Below are 22,306 nucleotides of genomic sequence, written 5' to 3'. Positions count from 1 at the left end.
GGATCAAAATTAAGGACCAATAATTTACTTTTTTTTCTTTCTTTCAAGATTTTATTTAAATTCAAGTTAATTCACATATAGTATTAGTTTCAGAAGTAGAATTTAGTGGTTCATCAGTTGCATATAACACCCAGTACTCATTACCTCAAGTGCCCTCCTTAATGCCCATCACCCAACTACCCCAAATCTACCCACCCATCTCCCCTCCAGCAATTCTCAGTTTGTTCCCTATAATTAAGAGTGTCTCATGGTTTGCCTCCCCCTCTGTCTTTATCTTATTTTTCCTTCCTTTCCCCTATATTCGTTTTGTTTCTTAAATTCCACATACAAGTGTAATCATGTATTTATCTTTCTCTTTTTGACTTATTTCACTTAGCAAATACCCTCTAGTTCCATCCGTGTTGTCGTAAATGGCTCAGTAATATTCTGCTGTACATATATACACATCTTCTTTTAAAATATTTTATTTTTTTGTCAGAGAGACAGAGAGCATAAGCAGAGGGAGCAACAAGCAGAGGGAGAAGCAGGCTCCCTGTTGAGCAAGAAGCTCAATATGGGACTCATCTCAGGCCCTTGGCATCATGACCTGAGCCAAAGGCAGACACTTAACCGACTGTGCCACCCAGACGTCCCTATACCACATCTTCTTTATCCATTCATCAGTGGATGGACATCTGGGCTCTTTCCATAATTTGGGGTGCATGTGCCCCTTCAAATTAGCATTTCTATATCCTATGGATAAATACCCAGTAGTACTATTGCTGGGTCATACAGTAGTTCTATTTTTAACTTTTTAAGGAACCTCCATACTGTTTTCCACAGTGGCTACACTAGCTTGCATACCCATGCACAGTGCAGGAGGGTTCCCCTTTCTCTGCATCCTCACCAACATCTGTTGTTTCCCAAGTCTTTACTTTTAGTCATTCTGACCAGCGGGAGGGGATATCTCAATGTGGTTTTGATTTGTATTTCCCTGACACTGAGTGATGTTGAGCATTTTTTCACGTGTCTCTTAGCCATTTGTATGTCTTCTTTGGAGAAATGTCTGTTCATGTCTTCTGCCCATTTCTTTTTTTTTTTTTTAAGATTTTATTTATTTATTTGACAGACAGAGATCACAAGTATGCAGAGAGGCAGGCAGAGAGAGAGAAGAGGAAGCAGGCTTCCTGCTGAGCAGAGAGCCCAATGTAGGGCTTGATCCCAGGACCCTGAGATCATGATCTGAGCTGAAGGCAGAGGCTTAACCCACTGAGCCACCCAGGCACCCCTTCTGCCCATTTCTTAATGATTATTGGGTTTTTATGTGCTGTGTTTAAGTTCTTCATTGATTTTTGGACACTAGCTCTTTATTTTATGTCATTTACAAATATCATCTCCCATCCCAGGGGTTGCCTTTTAGTTTTGCTGGTTGTTTCTTTTGCTGTGCAGAAACTTTTTTATCTGGATGAAGTCCCAATAGTTCTTTGTTTCCTTTTCCTCTGGTGACGTGTTCAGTAAGAAGCTGCTGCATCCAGGGTCAAAGAGGTTGCTGCCTGTGTTCTCCCCTAGGATTTTGATGGTTTTTCTGTCTCACATTTAGATCTTTGATCCATTTTGAGTTTATTTTTGTGTGTGGTGTAAGAAAGTGGTCGTGCATGTTGCTGTCTGGTTTTCCCAACACAATTTGTTCAGGACTGTCATTTTTTCCACTGGATATTCTTTCCTGCTTTGTTGAAGATTAGTTGACCTTAGAGTTGAGGGTTTATTTCTGGGCTCTCTATTCTGTTCCATTGACCTATGTGTCTGTTTTTGTGCCAGTACCATACTGTCTTGATGATTATAGCTCTGTAATACAGCTTGAAATCTGGAATTTTTTATGCCTCCCGCTTTGCTCTTCTTTTTCAACATAACTTTGGCTGCTGAGGGTCTTTTCTGGTTCCATACAAATTTTAGGATTGTTTGTTCTGATTCTCTGAAAAATGGTGGTGCTATTTTGCTCACAACTGTATTGAGTATGTAGATTGCTTTGGGAAGTACAGACATTTTAACAATATTTGTTCTTCCAATCCACGAGTATGGAATGTTTTTCCATTTCCTTGTGTCTTCAATTTCTTTCATAATAATTTATGAATTTCAAATAATTTACTTGTAAGTAAAAATTTTCAAATGCTTGTTATAAAACAAAAACCAAAAAACACACTGTATAACGATAATTTCAACTATGTGTCAGGCACTGTATTAAACACTGCAACTGAGAGAGGTATTATTACTGTTCCCAATCTACTAATAAGGAAATTGAGGTCAGAGAACTTAAAGAACTTGCCAAAATCACACAGCCAAAAAGTAGTCGATCTGGCCTCTGAATCTAACTCTGCCTGAATACTGAGTTCAAGTCCTTAACTAAGATTTAATTCTGTTATAAATTTGTGATATACAAAAATCTAAAGAGCAAGAAGAAAATCATCCCTAATTCTACCTTTAAGAAAATAATTCTTAATACTTTGGCATATTTTTTCCATTGTTATTTTTAGTGTTTTTAATATAAAACAGACCTCATAATCATGTTTTTATATATATATATATATACACATATATGTGTATATATATCTCACACACTATTATAACCATCACCCAAGTTAAGAAATAAAACACTGCCCATTCATACCTTTGAAGCATCCCATGTGTCCTCTCTAAATCACCTTTTCACTCCGGAAATGACCACTATCCTGACCTACACAATAGAACTACAGAGAAGCAAAGAAATGCTTATCATCTGTATTTGCATTGCTAAACGAGGTAGTTCAGTTTTGCCTATACGTTTTCTTTTGTGATTTGCTTGTTCATTAAACTTTATGTTTGTGAAATTCACACACATGGATGGGGACAACTGTTGTCCATGTCCATCACTGTACAGCATTCCATCATATGAATATACTACAATTCACTTATTAATTCTACTACTGATTGGCATTGGGTTGTTTCCTGTTTGGGGATACTACAAAGAATGCTGCTATAAGCTACTTGTACAGATCTCCTGAATCACACTGCAAAAAAAGGGTTCTCTAGGGAAAATATTCAGGAGAATACTAGATAATACCACATTGTTTTCCAAAGTGGTCACACTAATTTACACTTCCAACAGCACAAGAGTTCCCGTTGCTCTACAAGGTAACCACCATTTGGCAGTGCTAGACTGATTACTGTATTTCTTCAATTCTAATACATACATTATTCTGTGTATTAACATCTCTGAAATTGGGATGTATTTCATAATCATTGTTAACCAAAGAATGGATATAATGTTAGTTAAAAGCCAGCTCTTTGCCTACTCTGCCTAAACCTGTGCAGTAAACATGTCAATTGGTCTCACTTTTTTTTTTTTAAAGATTTTTAAAAAATCTTTTTTTAAAGATTTTGTTTGTAAGAGAAAGAGAGAGAGCACAAGCAGGGGAATGGCAGGCAGAGGGAGAACCAGGTTCCAGGATAAACAAGGAGCCTGATGTGGAACTTGATCCAAGGACCCTGGGATCACAACCTGAGACAAAGGCAGACACTTAACCAACTGAGCCACCCAGGCATCCCATCACTTTATTTTTTTAAATTTATTTTATCTTTTATTATTAATTTTATCTTTTTTTATTTTAATTCCAGTGTAATTAACATACAGTGTTATATTAGTCTCAGGTGTACAATATAGTGATTCAACAGTTCCATATATTACTCAGCGCTCATCAAGATAAGTGTACTCTTAATCCCCATCAGCTATTTCACCCATCCACCTTCCCATCTCCCTTCTGGTAACCATCTGTTCCCTACAATTAAGAGTCTGTTTTTTGATTTGTCTCTTTTCTTTGTTCATTTAAGTTCAACTGATGAGTTGAAATCATGGTATTTGTCTTTCTCTGACTGACTTATTTCACTTAGCATTATACCCTCTAGATCCATACATGTTGTTGCAAATAGCAAGATTTCATTCTTTATTCTGACTGAGTAATCTTCCTATACATATCAATCAATGGACACTTGGGCTGCTTCCATAATTTGGCTATTGTAAATAATGCTACTATAATCTTTTTGAGTTAGTGTTTTTGTATTCTTTGAGTAAATACCCAATAGTACAATTGCTGAAACACAGAACCCTATTTTTAATTTTTTGAGGAACCCACATACTATTTTCCACAGTGGCTGCACCAGTTTGCATTCTCACCAACAATGCACCAGGGGTCCTTTTTCTCTACCATCCTTGTCAACACTTGTTGTTTCTTGTGTGTTTGATTTTAGCTATTCTGATAGGTGTGAGGTGGTATCTCATTACGGTTTTGATTTGCATTTCATTGATGATGACCATCTTTTCACATGTCTGTTGGCCAGCTGTATGTCTTCTTTGGAGAAATGTCTGTTCAAGTCTGACCATTTACTGGTGTTGAGTTGTATAAGTTCTTTATATATTTTGGATACTAACCCTTTATTAGATAGGTCATTTGAAAATATCTTTTCCCATTTTTTTGGTTTTGTTAATTATTTCCTCTGCTGTGCAAAAGTCTTTTATTTTGATGTAGTCCCAAGAGTTTATTTTGCTTTTGCTTACCTTGCCTCAAGAGACATATCTAGAAAAGATGTTGCTATGGCTGAAGTCAGAGAAATTACTGCCTGTGCTCTCTTCTAGGATTTTTATGGTTTCAGGTCTCACATTTAGATCCTTGAGTTTATTTTTGTGTATGGTGTAAGAAAATGGTCCAGTTTTATTCTCTGCATGTAGCTGTCCAGGTTTCCCAACACCATTTGTGGAAGAAACTATCTTTTTCCCATTGCATATTCCTGCCTCCTTTGTCAAAGATTAATTGACCAAATAATCATGGGTTTATTTCTGGACTCTATTCTATTCCACTAATCTATTTTTAAACAAAGCACCTATTATTAACAATAGATTATTGTGCACTTTAAAATATGTTAAAGAGAATAGATTTCATGTTAATTATAGTTACCACAAAAACAAAAAAACCCATAAAATAACATAAGAAAATTTTTGGAAGTGGTAGATATTTAGCACCTTAATTATGGTGATAGTGTCATGGGGTATGCATATGTCCAACCTGTCAAAATGTGTACATTAAAATATGTGTGTAGCGGCACTTGGGTGGCTCAGTTAAGCTACCGACTCTTGATCTCACCTCAGGTTTTGATCTCAGAATCATGAGTAGGTGTGGAGTCTACTTAAAAAAAAAATAGGTGTGCAATTTTTTGCATATCAAGTATACCTCAATAAAGCTTAAAAACATTACTGTCTGTAGAACTGAGAAAAACATCCCAACAATAAGCTTAAACTGAACAACATACTTTGGCCTGGCACATAGTTGGCACCCCGTAAATTTTTGTGTCTAGATAATGATATTACTGCCATCAAATTAAAACAGAGAGGCAAAAACATTTTCCTATGTGTAAGATTAATCTGTTGAAGACAATTCAACTACAAGGATTTCATGTTAAGTAATGTAAGGTGTCTAAAATTGAAAAGTACATCCCTCTCTCAGTTTTAAAAAATATATATTAATATCAAGCAAAGTGTGCTTGCTCTCTAGTAATGGTATATTTATTTAAAACAAATACACCTAATTCCAAGTTAACAGGATCTTAAAATCAGTACTCTCCCATTATATTAACAAAATTTTTAAAACCAAGAAAGAGTGCTCAGAGCCCAGATGTAGTCCCCCCCCACACCCCGCCCCGGCTGCCAAGGGAAAGAGCACATAAACACAAGCAACCATGGCTCACCTTGTTGCGACATTCCTTCAGCAGGCCCTCTACAAACTTCCAGTTGGTTTGAGCAATCACTGACGGGGAGAGATTGGACAGTTTCGGTTGGCGGATGGTACTGCCCATATTCCTGGCTTCCTGGATGTACTTCTACAGCAAAGAGAAAGATCAAAAGCTCTTTGGATCCATACACGTAAACCACAGGTGACCAGTAATAATGAGAGCCTGAAGAGGGCACTACTATCACCCCACACTTTTTTATTGCCTCCTTTTGCTTACAGTTGGAGGTAGAAAGCTTAAAATGAAACTCTTGCAGCAAAAAAGAAAAACTAAGACAATATGATGAGTTTTCTCTGATGTAAGGCATTCCGTGAGTACTGTAATTACCTTTGCTTTAATGATGTAAGAGGTAAAGAACACACAGCTAACATGGCTGCAGCATGTACAGCTCGGTGTACAAACCCAACCAAGTTTCAGAGTACTAATGAGAAATCCATTTTCTCCACCACACTGCAAGGAGTTTAACTCTTCTGCCCATATCAAAAATATCTACCCTTGGGGCACCTGGGTGGCTCAGTGGGTTAAAACCTCTGCCTTCCGCTCAGGTCATGATCTCAGGGTCCTGGGATCAAGCCCTGCATCGGGCTCTCTGCTCCGCAGGGAGCCTGCTTCCTCCTCTCTCTGCCTGCCTCTCTGCCTAGTTGTGATTTCTCTCTATCAAATACATAAAATATTAAAAAAAAATATCTACCCTTACTATCATAAAGTATATAGCCTTGCTAAATTAGGGCCTGGAAAATAAGAGTGCACATTTAAGACAACAACTGCATTTTCTGTTCTTCTACACTGTGCTGGTGATTCTCCATATGCTACTTTTTTTAACACACACACAGCAATTCAGTGAACTGCACAATGACATCCCCTCAGCAGCACAAGTTCACAACCAATATTTTTACCCTAGACTTTACTCCAGTAGTACAATTCTGTCCATTCTATCTTCTGGTCCTCAGTCTGCCCCTCCTTCCAACCACTAAGGTTAGACATTTCAATTCCTTCACCTGAACTACTGCTACCTGCCTCCTATTTTGTTACCTACCTCCTGTAACTCTTTACTCCAAATGATTCTGTCCACAGTCTCCATTACACAACTTACGAAGGTTTTGACCCTCTATTTCCTCTACTTGAATGCTCTTAACTTTGTCTCTCACAATCCCATCAATGTATGCAACAGGCTTAAAGGCTTAAAGGCTTAAAAGCTTCGAAGGCTTAAAGAGATAATGGCTTCCTCAGTCTTCGTTTGAATACTACCCCAGGTAGAACTGAGCTCTGATAATCAGAGATCAAACATTGACTTGCCTCTCACATGGCCCTTTCAAAGACTGTTTTACTAAAGTTATTTGTGTATCAGTTTGTTCCCTTAATAAACTGGTATTCCTTGACGACAAGCCTACCTCCTGTCATCTTCATAGTTCAAAGTGCTTACTACAGTGATTTGACCAAGGAAACATGCTCAATAACCATTGCTGAAAAAATAATGTGGAGGTGAGGTGGAAGACCCAGGGGAGACTTCTAAAATAATACCAATACCCCAAATCCCTTATGCCACCTTCACAAAATGTCTAACCACAATCATATTCTATAAATAAATCAGCAGTTAAAAACTCATAACCATACTTTGCAATTCTAATTTATTCCTTTAAAAAACAGCAAAGACAAAATGGTATTTGTTTTCCCATTCACTGAGGTGTCAGACATATATGAAAACAATATGCTTTAATAGGTTTTAAGTGTAGAAAATGTAAATTGCAGTGTCTTTTCTCAAAGAGAAGCTCCTGAAATGGGATTCTGAAGGTGAAGCTCCATTTTCACAACTTCTCTGCAACTAAGACAGGGTCTCCATCCTGAGACTTATAACTAGAAACTTCACTGGGAACAAGTTACAATAGAGCTAAGAAACTCAGCTGGTAAACTCAGGAGGTCAATTCAGAAATCCCTAATCCCCAGGGACCTGAAGATAACATTCCTCTCTTTTGCTCCTCTAGAAAAAAAGTCAAGATTATCGGTTTTAAATTAAAATACACAAAAAATAGAGGAAAAGCACCCCCACTCCCGAGTTTCAGATATTCACAGTATTAACCTAAGTCCAGCTTTTCTTCCTTCTCACTCTAACAGAATTAACTTCTTTACTACCATACTACACACACAAAAAGACTCACAAATTTAAAAAGTAATTCTCCCAAATTTTAGACTCTTATCTTCTGAGGTTCCTATCACACTCCTCAGAGTATCATTCATGACTGAGTACCGAAAAGACAGTGAAAGGCTCTCTTCTTAAGCGGGACATCATTCCTAATGGGACGACAAACAGGGCGTGGCTCAGGGAGAGGATCTACATGGTTAATAGCTAGCTGTCACTTGCAGAACATCATACATCCTGGATTTGTCATAACCAAGGCCCAGTATCAGATATCAGGAACTAACTCAGTATTAACCCTTCTTTATGGGGAGAGGTCATTGCTAAGACATTTGAATTAGACCAGAGGCCAAGGAAATGGGAAAGAGGAGAGTGTAGAATAGTCACAGCATCACTGTCACTCTTAACATGTCTTACCTCTCTCTGATCATTATCTAAACGCAGGTGTTCTGTGTGCTGCTTCTGCCTATCTTTCCGCCTCCACTGGGCAGGAGCATTCCTTTTTGTCCACCTGAAAAAATTCAAGCAGATAAATTATGGACATCGCACTGAGAAAGTAAGGTCAAATTACTGACAGGAGAGAACCTGAACGTCTAGGCAACAACACCGGCCATGGGAAAACCACCAAAAAGTCACCTGAGATAGCTCAGAGACTTTGAGGAAAAGGAGCTCAGACCTCAGTGTCTGGGTAAGAAAAACTCCCCAGGAAACACAGGCATAGTTCTCTTAAAACATGTACCAAAAAACTTCATACGCAGACTCAAAACTATACACATTCAACTCTGTCTGAGCTTTGATACAACCATCTACGAAAGTAACTAAAAAAGAGCAACCCTGCCAAAGTATCTACTTTCAGTTCAGACTCCAATTATTTCAACTACCACTTACCGAAGACACAATGCTAGCTAGGTATGGTATGGGATTTAGTCGAGAGATGATTGCAGTCTATCTGTAGCCTGGCTTTCTGCAGCCTCGGGCATGTGGAGCTATCTCAACTTGCAGAGTACAGACAAGAATTAATTATACTTTGTCACCTCTATTTATTCTTGTTCAAACAAGTGAACAATCTGACAGTCTGGGTCTTTTCCGTATTTGCTTTATAAAATTCCAGGAGTCTTCTATCAGCTCAGGCCCAGATACTGGATAACCCTCACCATCTGTGGTTAGGGAGCTGGATCAGGGAATCCCTGAGGTTGACTCACTTGTTGCTGGCTGGCCCGGTGGAAAGTACATCAGACTGCAACTTAGGGAAAAAGCCTGGCTCATACTTCCCTTGTCCAATCTTCATGTCAAGTAAATGGGGGTGAATCGCAGTATGGTCAATTTTCGCCAGACGCAGTTCAATTGCTTTCTCTGAATGATAATAACAAAAATAAGTCAAATATTTTTTGAAAATACACCACATTTTAGGCCATAAAACAAGTCTCAATACATTTAAGATCATTTGAATCATACAAAATATGTCCTCTGACCACAATAATCAATAACATCATAAAACTAAATAACACACTTCTATATAACACTCATGGGTCAAAAGAGAAATCAAAAGAGAAATAAAGTATTCTGAAACTGAATAAAGAAAAAAATACAAAATATCAGCATATGTCATTAAAATATTACTTGAAAGGAGATTTACAGCATGAAATGCCTGTTTTAGAAAAGAAAGGTTTCAAACTAATGACCTCAGCGTCCACCTTAAAAAATCAGAAAAAGACAAGGAAATTAAATCCAGAAATACAAGAAAGGATATAATAAAGGCCAGAATAAAATCAATGAAATAGCAAACAGAGAAAATTAAAAATCCAAACATTGGTTCTTTCAGATCAGTAAAACCAATTTTTAAAAGTCTGGTCAGGACAAAAAGGAAAAGAGACAAATTAACAGTATCAGGAATGAGGTGACATTGCTACAGATTCTATAGATATTAATACAGGAATATTCAAATAATTTAATGCCAACAAATTTAACAATAGGTTAGATGAAGAGATTCCTTGAAATACAAAAACTGCGAAAGCTCATTCAAGAAGAAACAGATATGGGGGCGCCTGGGTGGCTCAGTGGGTTAAGGCCTCTGCCTTGGGCTCAGGTCATGATCCCGGGGTCCTGGGATCGAGCCCCGCGTTGGGCTCTCTGCTCAGCAGGGAGCCTGCTTCCTCCTCTCTCTCTGCCTGCCTCTCTGCCTACTTGTGATCTCTGTCTGTCAAATAAATAAATAAAAATCTTAAAAAAAAAAAAGAAGAAGAAACAGATATGAATAGACCTTTATCTACTTTAAGAATTAAATCTGTAGTTTATTTTTAATTTAATTTTTTTAGTGGGCTCATACCCAATGTGGGGCTTGAACTCACAACTCTGAGATTAAGAGTCACTTGTTATACTGACTGAGCCAGCAAGGGACCCCTGAAACTATAAGTTGAAATCTTCCCACAATAAACTCCAGGCCCAGATGGCTTCACTGATGAATCCTGCCAAACATCCAAAGAAGAAATAGTACCAGTTACATAAGCTCTTCCAGGAAACTGAAGAGGAGCAAGCACTTGTCAACTGATTCTCTGAAGCCACCATTATCATCCTGATACCAAATCAGACCAAGACATTACCAAAAAAAACAAAAACAAAAATAAAAACAAACAAACAAAAAAACCACAAAAAACTATGAATCAATATCCCTCAGGAACATAGATGCAAAAATTCTAAACAAAATTTTAGTAAATCTAATCCAATAATATACAAAAAGGATAATATATCATGCCCAAATACAGTTTATTTCAGGGATGCAAGTTGATTCACACACTCAAAAATCAATGAATGGGGGCGCCTGGGTGGCTCAGTGGGTTGGGCCTCTGCCTTCGGCTCGGGTCATGGTCTCGGGGTCCCGGAATTGAGTCCCGCATTGGTCTCTCTGCTCGGCGGGGAGCCTGCTTCCCCTCTCTCTGCCTGCCTCTCTGCCTGCTTGTGATCTCTCTCTCTGTCAAATAAATGGATAAAAATCTTTAAAAAAAAAATCAATGAATGTCATTCACCAAATTAAAAAACTACATCTAATAACCATATAATTACCTCATCAGAGGCAGAAAAAGCAACATCCCCTCTGACAAAAACTCTAAGCTAACTAGTAACAGAAACAAATATCCATCTAATAAAAGATATCCACTGAGAGGCACCTGGATGGCTCAGTTGGTTTAGCATCCAACTCTTGATTTTGGTTGAGGTCACGATCTCAGGGAAGCAAGACTGAGCCCCATGTCAGGCTCCATACTCAGTGAGGAGTCTGCTCAAGATTCTCTTTCTCTCTCCATCTGCCCCTCCCCCTCCATGTGTTTGCTTGCTTGCTCTCTCAAAATAAATGAATAAATCTTAAAAAAAAAAAAAAAACCCTCTTTTTTTTAAACCTATGGCTAACATCATACTTAATGGTGAATGCTTTCCCCTAAAATCAGGAATAACTCAACAATGTCCACTATCACCATGTCTTTTTGACACTGCAGTAAAGGTTCTAGCCAGTGCAATATGGCAAGATAAAGAAATAAAAGACATCTGGACTGAAAAGGAAAAAGTAAAACTATTATTATTAGCAGGTAAGATGATTATCTATGTAGAAAATTTGCTACAATGTACAAAAAACTACTAGAAATAAGTACAGTATGGTTGAAGGACACATATCAATATGCAGAACTCGTATTTCTATATATTAGCAATATTAACAATTAGAAATTAAAATTTTAAAATATCATTTATAACAACACCAAAAACTATAAAATACTTAAAAGATAAATCTGACAAAGGATATGTAAAACTTGCACAGTGAAAATTACATAACAATGCTGAGAGAAACTAAAGAAGACCTAAATGAATGGAGAGATATGCCATGTCCACAGATCAGAAAATTCAATAACATTAATGTGTCAAATCCCCGTAAATTGATCTACAAATTCAAGGCAATTTCAATCAAAATCTCAGAAGGTTATTTGTGAAAAGTGATAAGCTGAATCCATATATATATGAAATACAAAGAACCCAGAATAGTCAAAGCAACTGTGAATGAAGTCAGAGGACTAACATTACCTGACTTCAAGATTTCATATAAAGTTGCAGTAATCCAGACAGTGTGGTACTGATATGAATATAGACTAAAAGATTAATGAAACTGAACAGAGAATCTAGAAACAGACTGACATGTATATAAATCATGGATATTTTGACAAAGGTTAGAAGGCAATTCACTGGAGAAAGAATAGTCTTTTCAACATATGATGCTGTAACAAGTGGATATCCAAATGGAAGAAATGAACTTGGATCCTTAGCTTATACTATATATAAAATTTAACTTGAAATGGATCATAGACCCAAATATAAAGCCTGAAAATATAAAACTTCTAGAAAGAAATATGGAGGAAAAAAAATCTGTGACCTTGGTTAAACAAAACTTTCTTACATATAATACCAAAAGTATAATCCATTATTTTCCCTAGGATTTTATTTTTAAGCAATCTCTCCACCCAACATGAGGCTCAAACTCACAACCCTGAGATCAAGAGTCTCATGCTTTATCAACTGAGCCAGCCAGGCACCCCATTTTTTAAAAATATTTGATCCATTTGTTTTAAAGATTTTATTTATTTGACAGAGAGAAAGAGAGATCACAAATAGGCAGAGAGGCAGGGAGAGGGGGAAGCAGGCTCCCCACCGAGCAGAGAGCCCAACGCAGGGCTGGATCCCAGGACCCTGAGATCATGACCTGAGGCGAAGGCAGAGGCTTAATCCACCGAGCCACCCAGGTGCCCCTGATCCATTTTTTTTTAAACTGATAAATCAGGCCTCATCAAAATTTAAAACGCTGCTCTTAAAAGACCGCTGTTAAGAAAACAAAAAGACAAGCCACAGAGTAGGGATAATATATGCATATATGCATAATCATAGATAAAGGACTTGTATCCAGGATATATAAACAACTTTCAAAACTCAATAAAAATTAAACAAACAAACCCAAAAGGGGGGGGGGCGGAGCAGAGACACTTCACCGGAAAAGATGAAATAAATAAATGGCAAATAAGCAGACGGAAAAATGTTCAACATCATCAGTCATCAAGAACACCCAAATCAAAACCACACTGAGATATCACAACAAACCTATTAAAACAGCTAAAATTGAAAAGACTGACCATACTCAATGTTGGCAACAATACAGATTAACTATAACTCTCATAAGCTGCTATTGGGAATATAAAATGTACAACCAACCACTTTTTGAAAGACAATTTGTCATTTTCTTTAAAAAAGTCAACATACAAATTCACATGATCCAGTCATTCCACTCCTAGGTATTTATGCAAGGGAAAGGAAAACATGTAAACAAATGTTCATAGCCCAAATGCCCACCAACAGGTAAATAAACAAACGGCAGTAATAGCCATTAAATGGAATACTACTCAGCACTGAAGGGAATATGAATGAACCTCAAAATAACTATGCAGAACACACACACACCCCCCCCACAAAAACATACTGTGTGATTCCATTTATATAAAATTCTAAAAATGAAAACTCTATAGTAAGAGAAATCAGAGCATTGGTTGCCTCAGGATTTCGGAGAGAATGGGGAGGGGACAGGATGGAGGTATTACAAAAGGCCGTGAGAAAACTTCTGAGGGTGATGAGTGTATTTGCTTGTCCTTGATGTAAATCTATACATATGCCAAAATTTTAAATATGTGCAGTTTTCCTTATATGTCATTTATACTTCAGAAAAAAATTTTTTAAGATTTTATTTTTTTATTTGTAAAAGAGAGTGAGCACAAGCAGGGGGAGCAGCAGGTAGAGGGAGAAGCAGACTCCTGGCTGAGCAGGGAGCCCAATGCGGGACTCAATCCCAGGACCCCAGGATCATGACCTGAAGAGAAGGCAGCGACTTAACCGACTGAGCCACCCAGGCATCCCCAAAAAATATTTTCTTAAGATTTTTTTTATTTAGGGACACCTGGGTGGCTCAGTGGTTAAGCAGCTGCCTTTGGCTCAGGTCATGATCCCAGTGTCCTGGGATCTAGTCCCGCATCGGGCTCCTTGCTCTGCGGGGAGCTGCTTCTCCCTCTGCCTCTGCTTGCCGCTCTGCCTGCCTGTGCTTTCTCTCTCTCTCACTCTAACAAATAAATAAATAAAATCTTAAAAAAAAAAAAAGATTTTATTTATTTATTTGAGAGAGAGAGAGCGCGAGAGCAAGCACGAGCTGGGGGAAAGGCAGAGGGAGAAGAAGGAGGACAAGCAGACTCCCTGATGAGCAGGTAGCCCAGCTTGGCGCTTGATCCCAGGATCCTGAGATCATGACCTGAGCCAAAGCCAAACACAACCAACTGAGCCACTCAGCTGCCCCTCAACTTCAAAAATTTTAAAGAATAAGGCGGGCCCCCACCTGCGACCACTGTGAGCTCTAACAGGTACATACCCTGGACGCATCTGTGGGAGCCTGCCTGCAGGCTGGGAGAAGGAACGAGCTCACGTGCACCTTCTCACCACACCTCCAGCCCTCATGTTTGTAGCACCTCTAGGTTGGCGTGAATCATGTGCCAAGTCGGACAATTAAGGAAAAAAAAATTTAAAGAGAACGAACAAAAAAAGCTGGTAACTCTCCCGGCATTTCCTAAAAACATCTCAGCCTTTGGGCCTTGATGTTATCCTAGGTCAAGTTGCATTCTCTCTCTGGGCCTCCCTCACTTCTTCCCACCCTTACTCTCCTTCAACAGAACTTATTCAGTGTCCAAAATGTGGCAGGTGCTATTCCAGGCCCTGCAGATACAATGGTGAATCAAAAGAACACTTTTATCTATAATGTTAGCAGGTAAATAGAATTGATTTCCATTAAGATCCCTTTTAAATGTAGCATTTTAAAAGATCTCCAAAAAGATCCTTTTAGCTAATTGAACATAATAATTAAAAATTTTTTAAATTAAAATTTTAAGCAAAAAAAAAAGAAGACCCTTTTTGTTATGTTTTTACCATTTTCCAATCAGATTGCTTCAAGAAACTGAGGTGTCAGATGTGAGATGGAGTGAGGTGACTGAACTAGTAGTCCTCCAAGGTGGGGATCTAAGACCAGTGGGCAAGAACCCTGCCCTAGCATATCTGGAGTACATCTCTCTAGGGCATACCTAAAATATTGCCATTATTCCTAAGAGCAGAGCATATAGAGTCGCTGAAGGGTCTGTGACACCCATTTTTCTGAAATGAATCACACAAATGAGGGTTAGCTGACCCTCCTTCCATATCCCAAACCCCACATTCTAACAGGGCCATAAGAATATGTGCTCCGGGGGCGCCTGGGTGGCTCAGTGGGTTAGGCCTCTGCCTTCGGCTCAGGTCATGGTCTCAGGGTCCTGGGATCGAGTCCCGCATCAGGCTCTCTGCTCAGTGTGAAGCCTGCTTCCTCCTCTCTCTCTGCCTTCCTCTGCCTACTTGTGACCTCTCTCTGTCAAATAAATAAACAAAATCTTTGGGGGAAAAAAAAAAAAAAGAATATGTGCTCTGGCCACAACTGAGACCAGAGTAATTCAAATCAGTATGCTGCAGTGTTTGGTGTTCAACAAATAGATTACAGATGGGCTGAGAATTGACTGCCTAAACTTGTGGGGATGGGCAAGGCCTCAAGGGACTAGAGCTTCTTCCTTTATAGCCTCTAGCTATACACAAATTCCTCCCTTTATTTTAGTGAATCAAATACAAATTTATCATTTTCAAGTGTAACACAACATGAAAAGACTGGGAAGTCCTGATTTAAACTGATGGCGGGGGATGTTTCTCTAAACCGACACTCTTTAAAAAAAATCTCCATCAGGGATGCCTGGGTGGCTCAGTTGGTTAAGCCGCTGCCTTCGGCTCGGGTCATGATCCCAGTCCCGAGTCGGGCTCCTTGCTCAGCAGGGAGCCTGCTTCTCTCGCTGCCTCTGCCTGCCTCTCTGCCTGCTTGTGTGTACTCTCTCTCTGACAAATAAATAAAAAAAAAATAAAAAATAAAAAAACTCCATCAAACTTCCCAGGACCAAAATCTTAGGCAGGGTTCAGGAATACAAAGCCTGATGTGTTCCAGGAGGCAAGCATGACTATGTCAGACTAATCCACTTGCATCGGCAACATGCCCTCAAGCCTTAGCCAAGAGGACTGTCATCTTAATGAAAAGCCTGGAACGAGAGTTGAAGGGTAAAGAGAGAAGGCTAGAGAACATAAGTTTGACAAAGCTAGGACTTTGTCCAAATTGTCACCAGTTTTGGGGTGCCTGTGTGGCTCAGTCTGTTAAACAACCGACTCTTAACTACAGCTCAGGTCATAATCTCATGGTTGTGAGACTGAGGCCCACACTGGGTCCTGTGCTCAGTGAAGAAACTGCTTGTGATTCTATCCTCCTCCCTTTCTCTCCCCCTCTCCTCTTCCTCACACTCATGTGCAAGCACACACACACTCATTCTCTCGCTAATAAATAAAATCTAAAAAAAAAAATTGTCACCAGTTTCATCTTCAAAACCTAGAAAAATGCCTGGCACATTCATTCACCCAGTAAAAATTTGCTGAACACTTACCATATGTTCAGCATGAATGGTTATTATACAATTTGGTAAATGAATGAACAAAATATACAAAAAGCCTCCAACAAGGACACTGAACAACCCACAAGGAAGTGAACACACTACTTAATGTGACACCTCAAATGAGACTATTCTCTAGCTAAGCTGATCTAAGAAGGGCCTCTGTAAACAAAAAGGTCTTTTCATTCACGCATGCAGTGAACAACTTTTAACATCTGTACGTGCTAGGCCAATGCTAGCAGATTAGGGGCAAGAAAATGAGTAAATAGTCTCTGCTCTTAAATTGTTCCCTAATAATAACAGCTCAAACTAGCAGAGATTATAGAGAAGAAGCAAGAATAAAGCAGCACAGGAACACAGAGGGGGAATCCACTGACTCAGGCTGAGGTCATCAGAGCAGACTCCTCGGAGGAAGAAACATTTCAGCTAAGTTTTTGTGGCAAATACTGTCCAATGCCTAATCATAACTCATTCACCCCTTCTTTCTTGCTAATAGAGCCCTGATATTGTTTACGGTAACATTATACCCAGTTCAATACTCACTTTCACAGCCTCCCTTGAACTTAAGGATGGTCATATAACATGGTCATGGTCTACATGATCAAGCTTTCTGAGAAAGCTTTAGTTTTCTGATACAAGAGGGAAAATACCCCTGGTATCAACCTTTCCCTCTTCTTGCACTGAATGTGAACATAAAAAGCCTCTTGTAACCATGAGGCAACAAGTATGAATATAAAAGTCAGAATGTTAAGGATTAACTGGGTGAAAAGACAAAATTTCAGTTACTGATTACACTGCTGAGCAACTGAGCCAACACCGAAAACCACTAATTCTGCATTCCTTACTAATTTGAGAAAAATAACCCCCATCCGTCTAATCCAAAGGTGATTAAATTCTTGATTACTTATAGCAGGACCCATTCCTAACTGACACAATGTGAAAGGAGAAGTTTGCCAGGCAAAAAAATGGGAAGGCTATGGGAATAATTTATGCAAAAGCAGAAACGGGGAAAGAAGTTGGCATGTTTAGGAACAAGGACACTAGTGACATAATCCAACAGGCAAGTATAGCACCAAAAAGGCCTCACCTGCTTCATCCACGGTGGTACACTTCTGGTACATGGATGTGCGGAGAGTAGGTGTCCGAACATTCAACAGCCTGATTTTGTCCACTCGGGAATCAAACACCCGGAGTACAGGGTCTTTATCGTCATCGTCATGACACATGATTTTGTTGTCAATAAAAGAAGCAAACATCTGGGTCTCTAGGAATCTTGAGAGGAAGGGCAGATATGGCTCAGGCTGGTCTGATAGAAAAGACGCCTGGTGGGACCAAAAGGAAACACAGTCCTTGATAGGGAAGAGGGAAGCGGGTATATCAGCCTTGACCAGCAAAGGCAATCCACCCAAGGGATCCAGTAGGTTAATATTTCTCTGAAGTTTCTTAGGTCTTTATGAAAAGCAAACAGCAAAATCTCTTCATGGTTTGGTTTTTTTTTTTAACACTCATAATTTCAGATCTCCTGAAACTGATACACTAGCCCAAACTTACTCAGGTAACCTACTGTGGTGACCAATCAATCATCCCAGAATTCTCATGCCCAACCTGCAAGTGCACCTTAGCCCAAGAGAGCTCTCGGACTCAAGGTAAATCACCTGACAGTAATAACCAGCACTGTTCTAAAGCAAGATCTTATATTCCATCAACATCACAAGGATTATGAACTTGTTTCCAGCATATAATGCAGGAAAACTCATCTTCAGTTAAATCTTCAAGAGAGTCTAGAATGTTCTCATTCCTCACCACCTCCCTAGCAGGATTACTCACTTTATCAAAGTTTTGCATCTGCTCCCTGTTGGTAAACCAGGACTCCTTATCCTGGCTGGGCTGAATGACAAACACCTCATAGTCTGCAAACATCTGAGTAAAACGATTTGCAAAAACTTCACGGATCTGAATGTTTAGCTGGTAAATCCGGAGTTCTTCCTCATCACACTGAACCTTCAGATCCTTATTGCTGCTGGGGTCTTCACGCACTTCCAGCTACAAAAAAAGAAAAAACAGTTGAAAATATAAGCTTTTTCTTTATCCCCCCAAAATGCAACTCATCTGTCCCCTACCACCCCTTATTCCCCTCCTAACTCCCTCCACACCCGCCCTACTCCCCCACCCTGCAATGGTCCCCCAGCAAAAAGAGAAAAGAAACAAAAGGAAAAGAAAGAGGAGAGGGGAGGGGAGGGGAGAGGTGGGGAGGGGAGGGGAGGAGAAGAAAAAGAAGGGGAGGGGAGGGGAGAGAGGTGAGGAGAGGGGAGGGGAGGGGAGGGGAGGCAAGGCAAGGAGAGGAGAGGAAAAGAAGGGGAGGGGAGGAGGGAGGGGAGAGAAGGACGAAGGGAGAGAGGAATTCTGACATGCAGAAGAGAAAAATGAGGGTGTTGGCACTTGCAGGTACCCAGGAACTCAATGATAATAGAGATAAGATCATTATGGGCAGAGATTCAGGAATAGAGGAAGGGCTACCACTTATCTCAAGGATCATCGAGAGGAGGAAATCTGGAAAGTCAATGAGAAAATGATAATGCAAAGCAACAAAGTCAGACTCTGGCTCTCCCTTCATCTCTTTGATTTTCTCCCCCACATCACTGTTCTTATCTTTCTCCCTAAGAATTTCTCCTTACTGTGTCTGTTTTAACCTCCCTTAAATATTTCTCTGCTCCTCTTTAGCCATGTTTAAACATCTGCTTTACTAGGGTGTCTGGCTCATTGGGTTAAGCCACAGCTTTCAGCCCAGGTCATGATCCCAGGGTCCTGGGATGGAGCCCCCCATCGGGCTCTCAGCTCAGCAGGGAGCCTGCTTCCCCCTCTCTCTCTGCCTACTTGAGATCTCTGTCAAATAAATAAATAAAATCCTTTTTAAAAAATCTGCTTTACTGGGGCACCTGCGTGGCTCAGTGGGTTAAGCCTCTGCCTTCAGCTCGGGTCGTGATCCCAGGGTCCTGGGATCAAGTCCCGCATCCCGCTCCGTGCTCAGCGGGGAGCCTGCTTCTCCCTCTCTCTCTGCCTGCCTCTCTGCCTACTTATGATCTCTCTCTCTCTGTCAAATAAATAAATAAAATCTTTAAAAAAATCTGCTTTACTAACTAAATAGAACAGGAAAATGAAATGTTTCACATTTTGCCAAAAAAAAAAAATAGCCCAACAAAATGATTACATTGGCCCATTCTGCTTATATGGAATTTACAAAAATAACTTAACTGTGAGAATCGGGGAGGGTGGAGAGATGGGTAAAAAACTACAGAAAACTGATAGTCTCATCAAAGTCAGGAAACTTCAGCCTGGAAAAAGCAAAGGACTAGCATTCAGGAGGACCAGGATCTAGCCTCTGCTCAGTCAATTACTAGACATTTAACCTTGGGTTCGCTAAGCCTTGGTTTCTTCATCTATAAAACAGTGTTAAGAATACCTGCTCTGCATGCTATAGATTGCTGTGAAACTGACAGGGTAATGGATTTGGAAGAGGTCTGAATACAAAGATTACCACTGTCCTCCCTCCAAGTCACTCTGCTATAGTGTTCACAAAAAATGACAGCAGGTTCTCCCTGATGCCCAGTTGAGAAGCTATCCAAATTCAGATTTAAACAGCATTTCCTAAGATAATGTTCGCCAGAGCTGAATCCAGAGTCTCCCCTCCAAAAGCATTCTTCCACGGCTCACAAATAAGCCTTGCCCTGAACTAGGGGCTTTTTTATCTCATACTATATTTCACAAGGGCAGCCCCCTAGTACAGACCAAACCTGTCACAAACTCACATACAGCATCTTACCTTTTCCAGGCTCACTCCAGTCCTCTTGACCAAGGCCTGCAGGCGGGCAATAGTTTCATTCTCCTTGAGGAGCTCATAGGACTGCAAAGGGGAGCCTGCAATGTTCCCATTCCTCTTGTCAGAGACAAGCTCAGAGGCCCGTAGCCTCTTTAGCTTGGAGGCACTCTCGCTGCAATGAAGGTTTCCTTCAGGGGGAATGCCAAATGCCATGAGAATCTCAGAGACTTCCTGGACAAACTCCAACTTGTTGGGAAACTGAGGCAGGTCCTCTGGCAGCTCAATGAAGTGGTTGTCAATGTCCACAAAACAGAGGTTAGCCTGGCAGTCAAAACAAGATGAGTGTAAACAACTCGAGAGCATGATGAAGAAGGTTTAGAAAGGATAATGAACAAGAGAGAGAAGAGGAAGTATCTGATACTGGCATGTATGGGATAAGGTATAAAGAAGATGGGGCTCAGGAAGGAAACTGACCTGAGTTCCAATATTCCCCTGCCACTTTCTAGAGAAAGTTCCTTAACCTTTCTGATTTGGTCTCCGCAGTTATAAAATGGAAAGAAAGAGATAAAAACACTTATCTTAGAGAATGCTAAGGATTCTGTGATGAGATAGATATTGAGCACCTAGCACAAAAGTCACACATATAACAATTGCCCATAAAATGTTTGTTGCATTCATGAATTCTTATAGTAGTAGAGAGAACACCAGGAGTGAATCAGAAAGTCTAGGTTCCAGATCTGACTCCAGCACTATCTCCCTACATGACCCTGAGCATACCATTATCCCTTCTGAGTTTTAGCCCTAATTTGTTAGATTTGGTGGCTGGTCTTAATTATTTCTGTGCTTTGTTCTGGCTTTGAGGTTGCTTCTGAGAGGATACAGAGACAGAACTCTCATACACTGCTGGTGAGGTAGGTAATATGGATTAACAAAGAACAACTTGGCAGTATCTATCTACCCTTATTTTACAGACAAAACTGTTACAAAGAGGTTAAGTAACTTACTCAAAGTCATACAGCTAGTATGTAGAACTGGGATTTGAACTGAGCTAGCCTGACTTCACATACGCTCAAGCTCTTAACCTTCCATTCTTCTCCTTAGAAGTCCTTTTATAGCTCCTGTCCCTACTGGTATTTCCTTATAGCTATAAATTAGAAAAGCCTTTTTTAAAAAAATATTTATCTTACAACCATGAACCTGTCTAGCCAAGACAACTATCATTTCCTTCACTGCAGTGCATTATTAAATGCTTAATAGTGCTTCTGTTTCAAGATAAAACCAGAGAGGGATACAAACCTATTTCTTAATCTTGGGAAACAAACTGAGGGTTGCTGGAGGGGTAGGGATGAGGGCACAGGGTAACTGAGTGACAGACACTGTGGAGGTTATGTGTTGTAATGAGAACTGGGCATTATATAAGACTGATGAATCACAAACTTGTAACCCTGAAACAAGTAATACATTATATGTTAATTTTTTTTAAAAGTTTGAGAACCGCAGGCAGACACACACACACACACACACACACACACACAGAGTTGTTCAATTCTGCTAAATAATCCAAGAAATACAGACAAAATATTTTTCACCTACTGGGTTGGCAAAGATCTACAAGATTTATAAAGTCCAATGCTGGCCAAATTACTAGAAAACAAACATCTCATACACTGTTACTAGGAATATAAACTGAAAACTTTCTGAGGACAATCTTAAAGACATTTTTTTCCTGGGCAATCCAAAAACTAGAACATTACCAATACTTTATCTACCTATATGCTCCTCCCCAATCTCATCCTCCAACCTACACATTCCCAACCCCAGGTAACCATGATCCAGAATTCTCTATTTATTATCTTTTTGCCCTTTGTTAGACAATTTATCACATATAAATGCCTTTAAGGGTCTGCTTGTTTTTTAAATTTATGAAAGGATGACTATTCCATAAGCAGTGTTGTGGTACTACTTTTCTTCACTCAACATAAGGTTACTAAC

At 39.6% G+C, this 22,306-nt stretch overlaps 1 protein-coding gene across 2 annotated transcripts in view; it reads right to left on the bottom strand.

The window, feature by feature from the left end:
• Positions 1-22,306, bottom strand: part of DENND5A (DENN domain containing 5A) — a 98,023-nt gene that overhangs the window by 20,571 nt on the left and 55,146 nt on the right. For both annotated transcript variants that reach the window (XM_080816995.1, XM_080816996.1), the window contains exons 6-11: positions 20,318-20,635; positions 18,325-18,540; positions 17,585-17,819; positions 9,130-9,280; positions 8,345-8,438; positions 5,752-5,883 (exon numbers count right to left, since the gene is read on the bottom strand). In XM_080816995.1, the coding sequence (XP_080673121.1) occupies positions 5,752-5,883; positions 8,345-8,438; positions 9,130-9,280; positions 17,585-17,819; positions 18,325-18,540; positions 20,318-20,635 (1,146 nt within the window). The remainder of the gene's footprint in view (positions 1-5,751; positions 5,884-8,344; positions 8,439-9,129; positions 9,281-17,584; positions 17,820-18,324; positions 18,541-20,317; positions 20,636-22,306) is intronic.

Source organism: Martes martes (assembly GCF_963455335.1).
Source record: "Martes martes genome assembly, chromosome: 10".
NCBI lineage: Eukaryota > Metazoa > Chordata > Mammalia > Carnivora > Mustelidae > Martes > Martes martes.
Note: the sequence above shows the minus strand (reverse complement) of the source record. Positions and strands in the feature narration are given on the sequence as shown.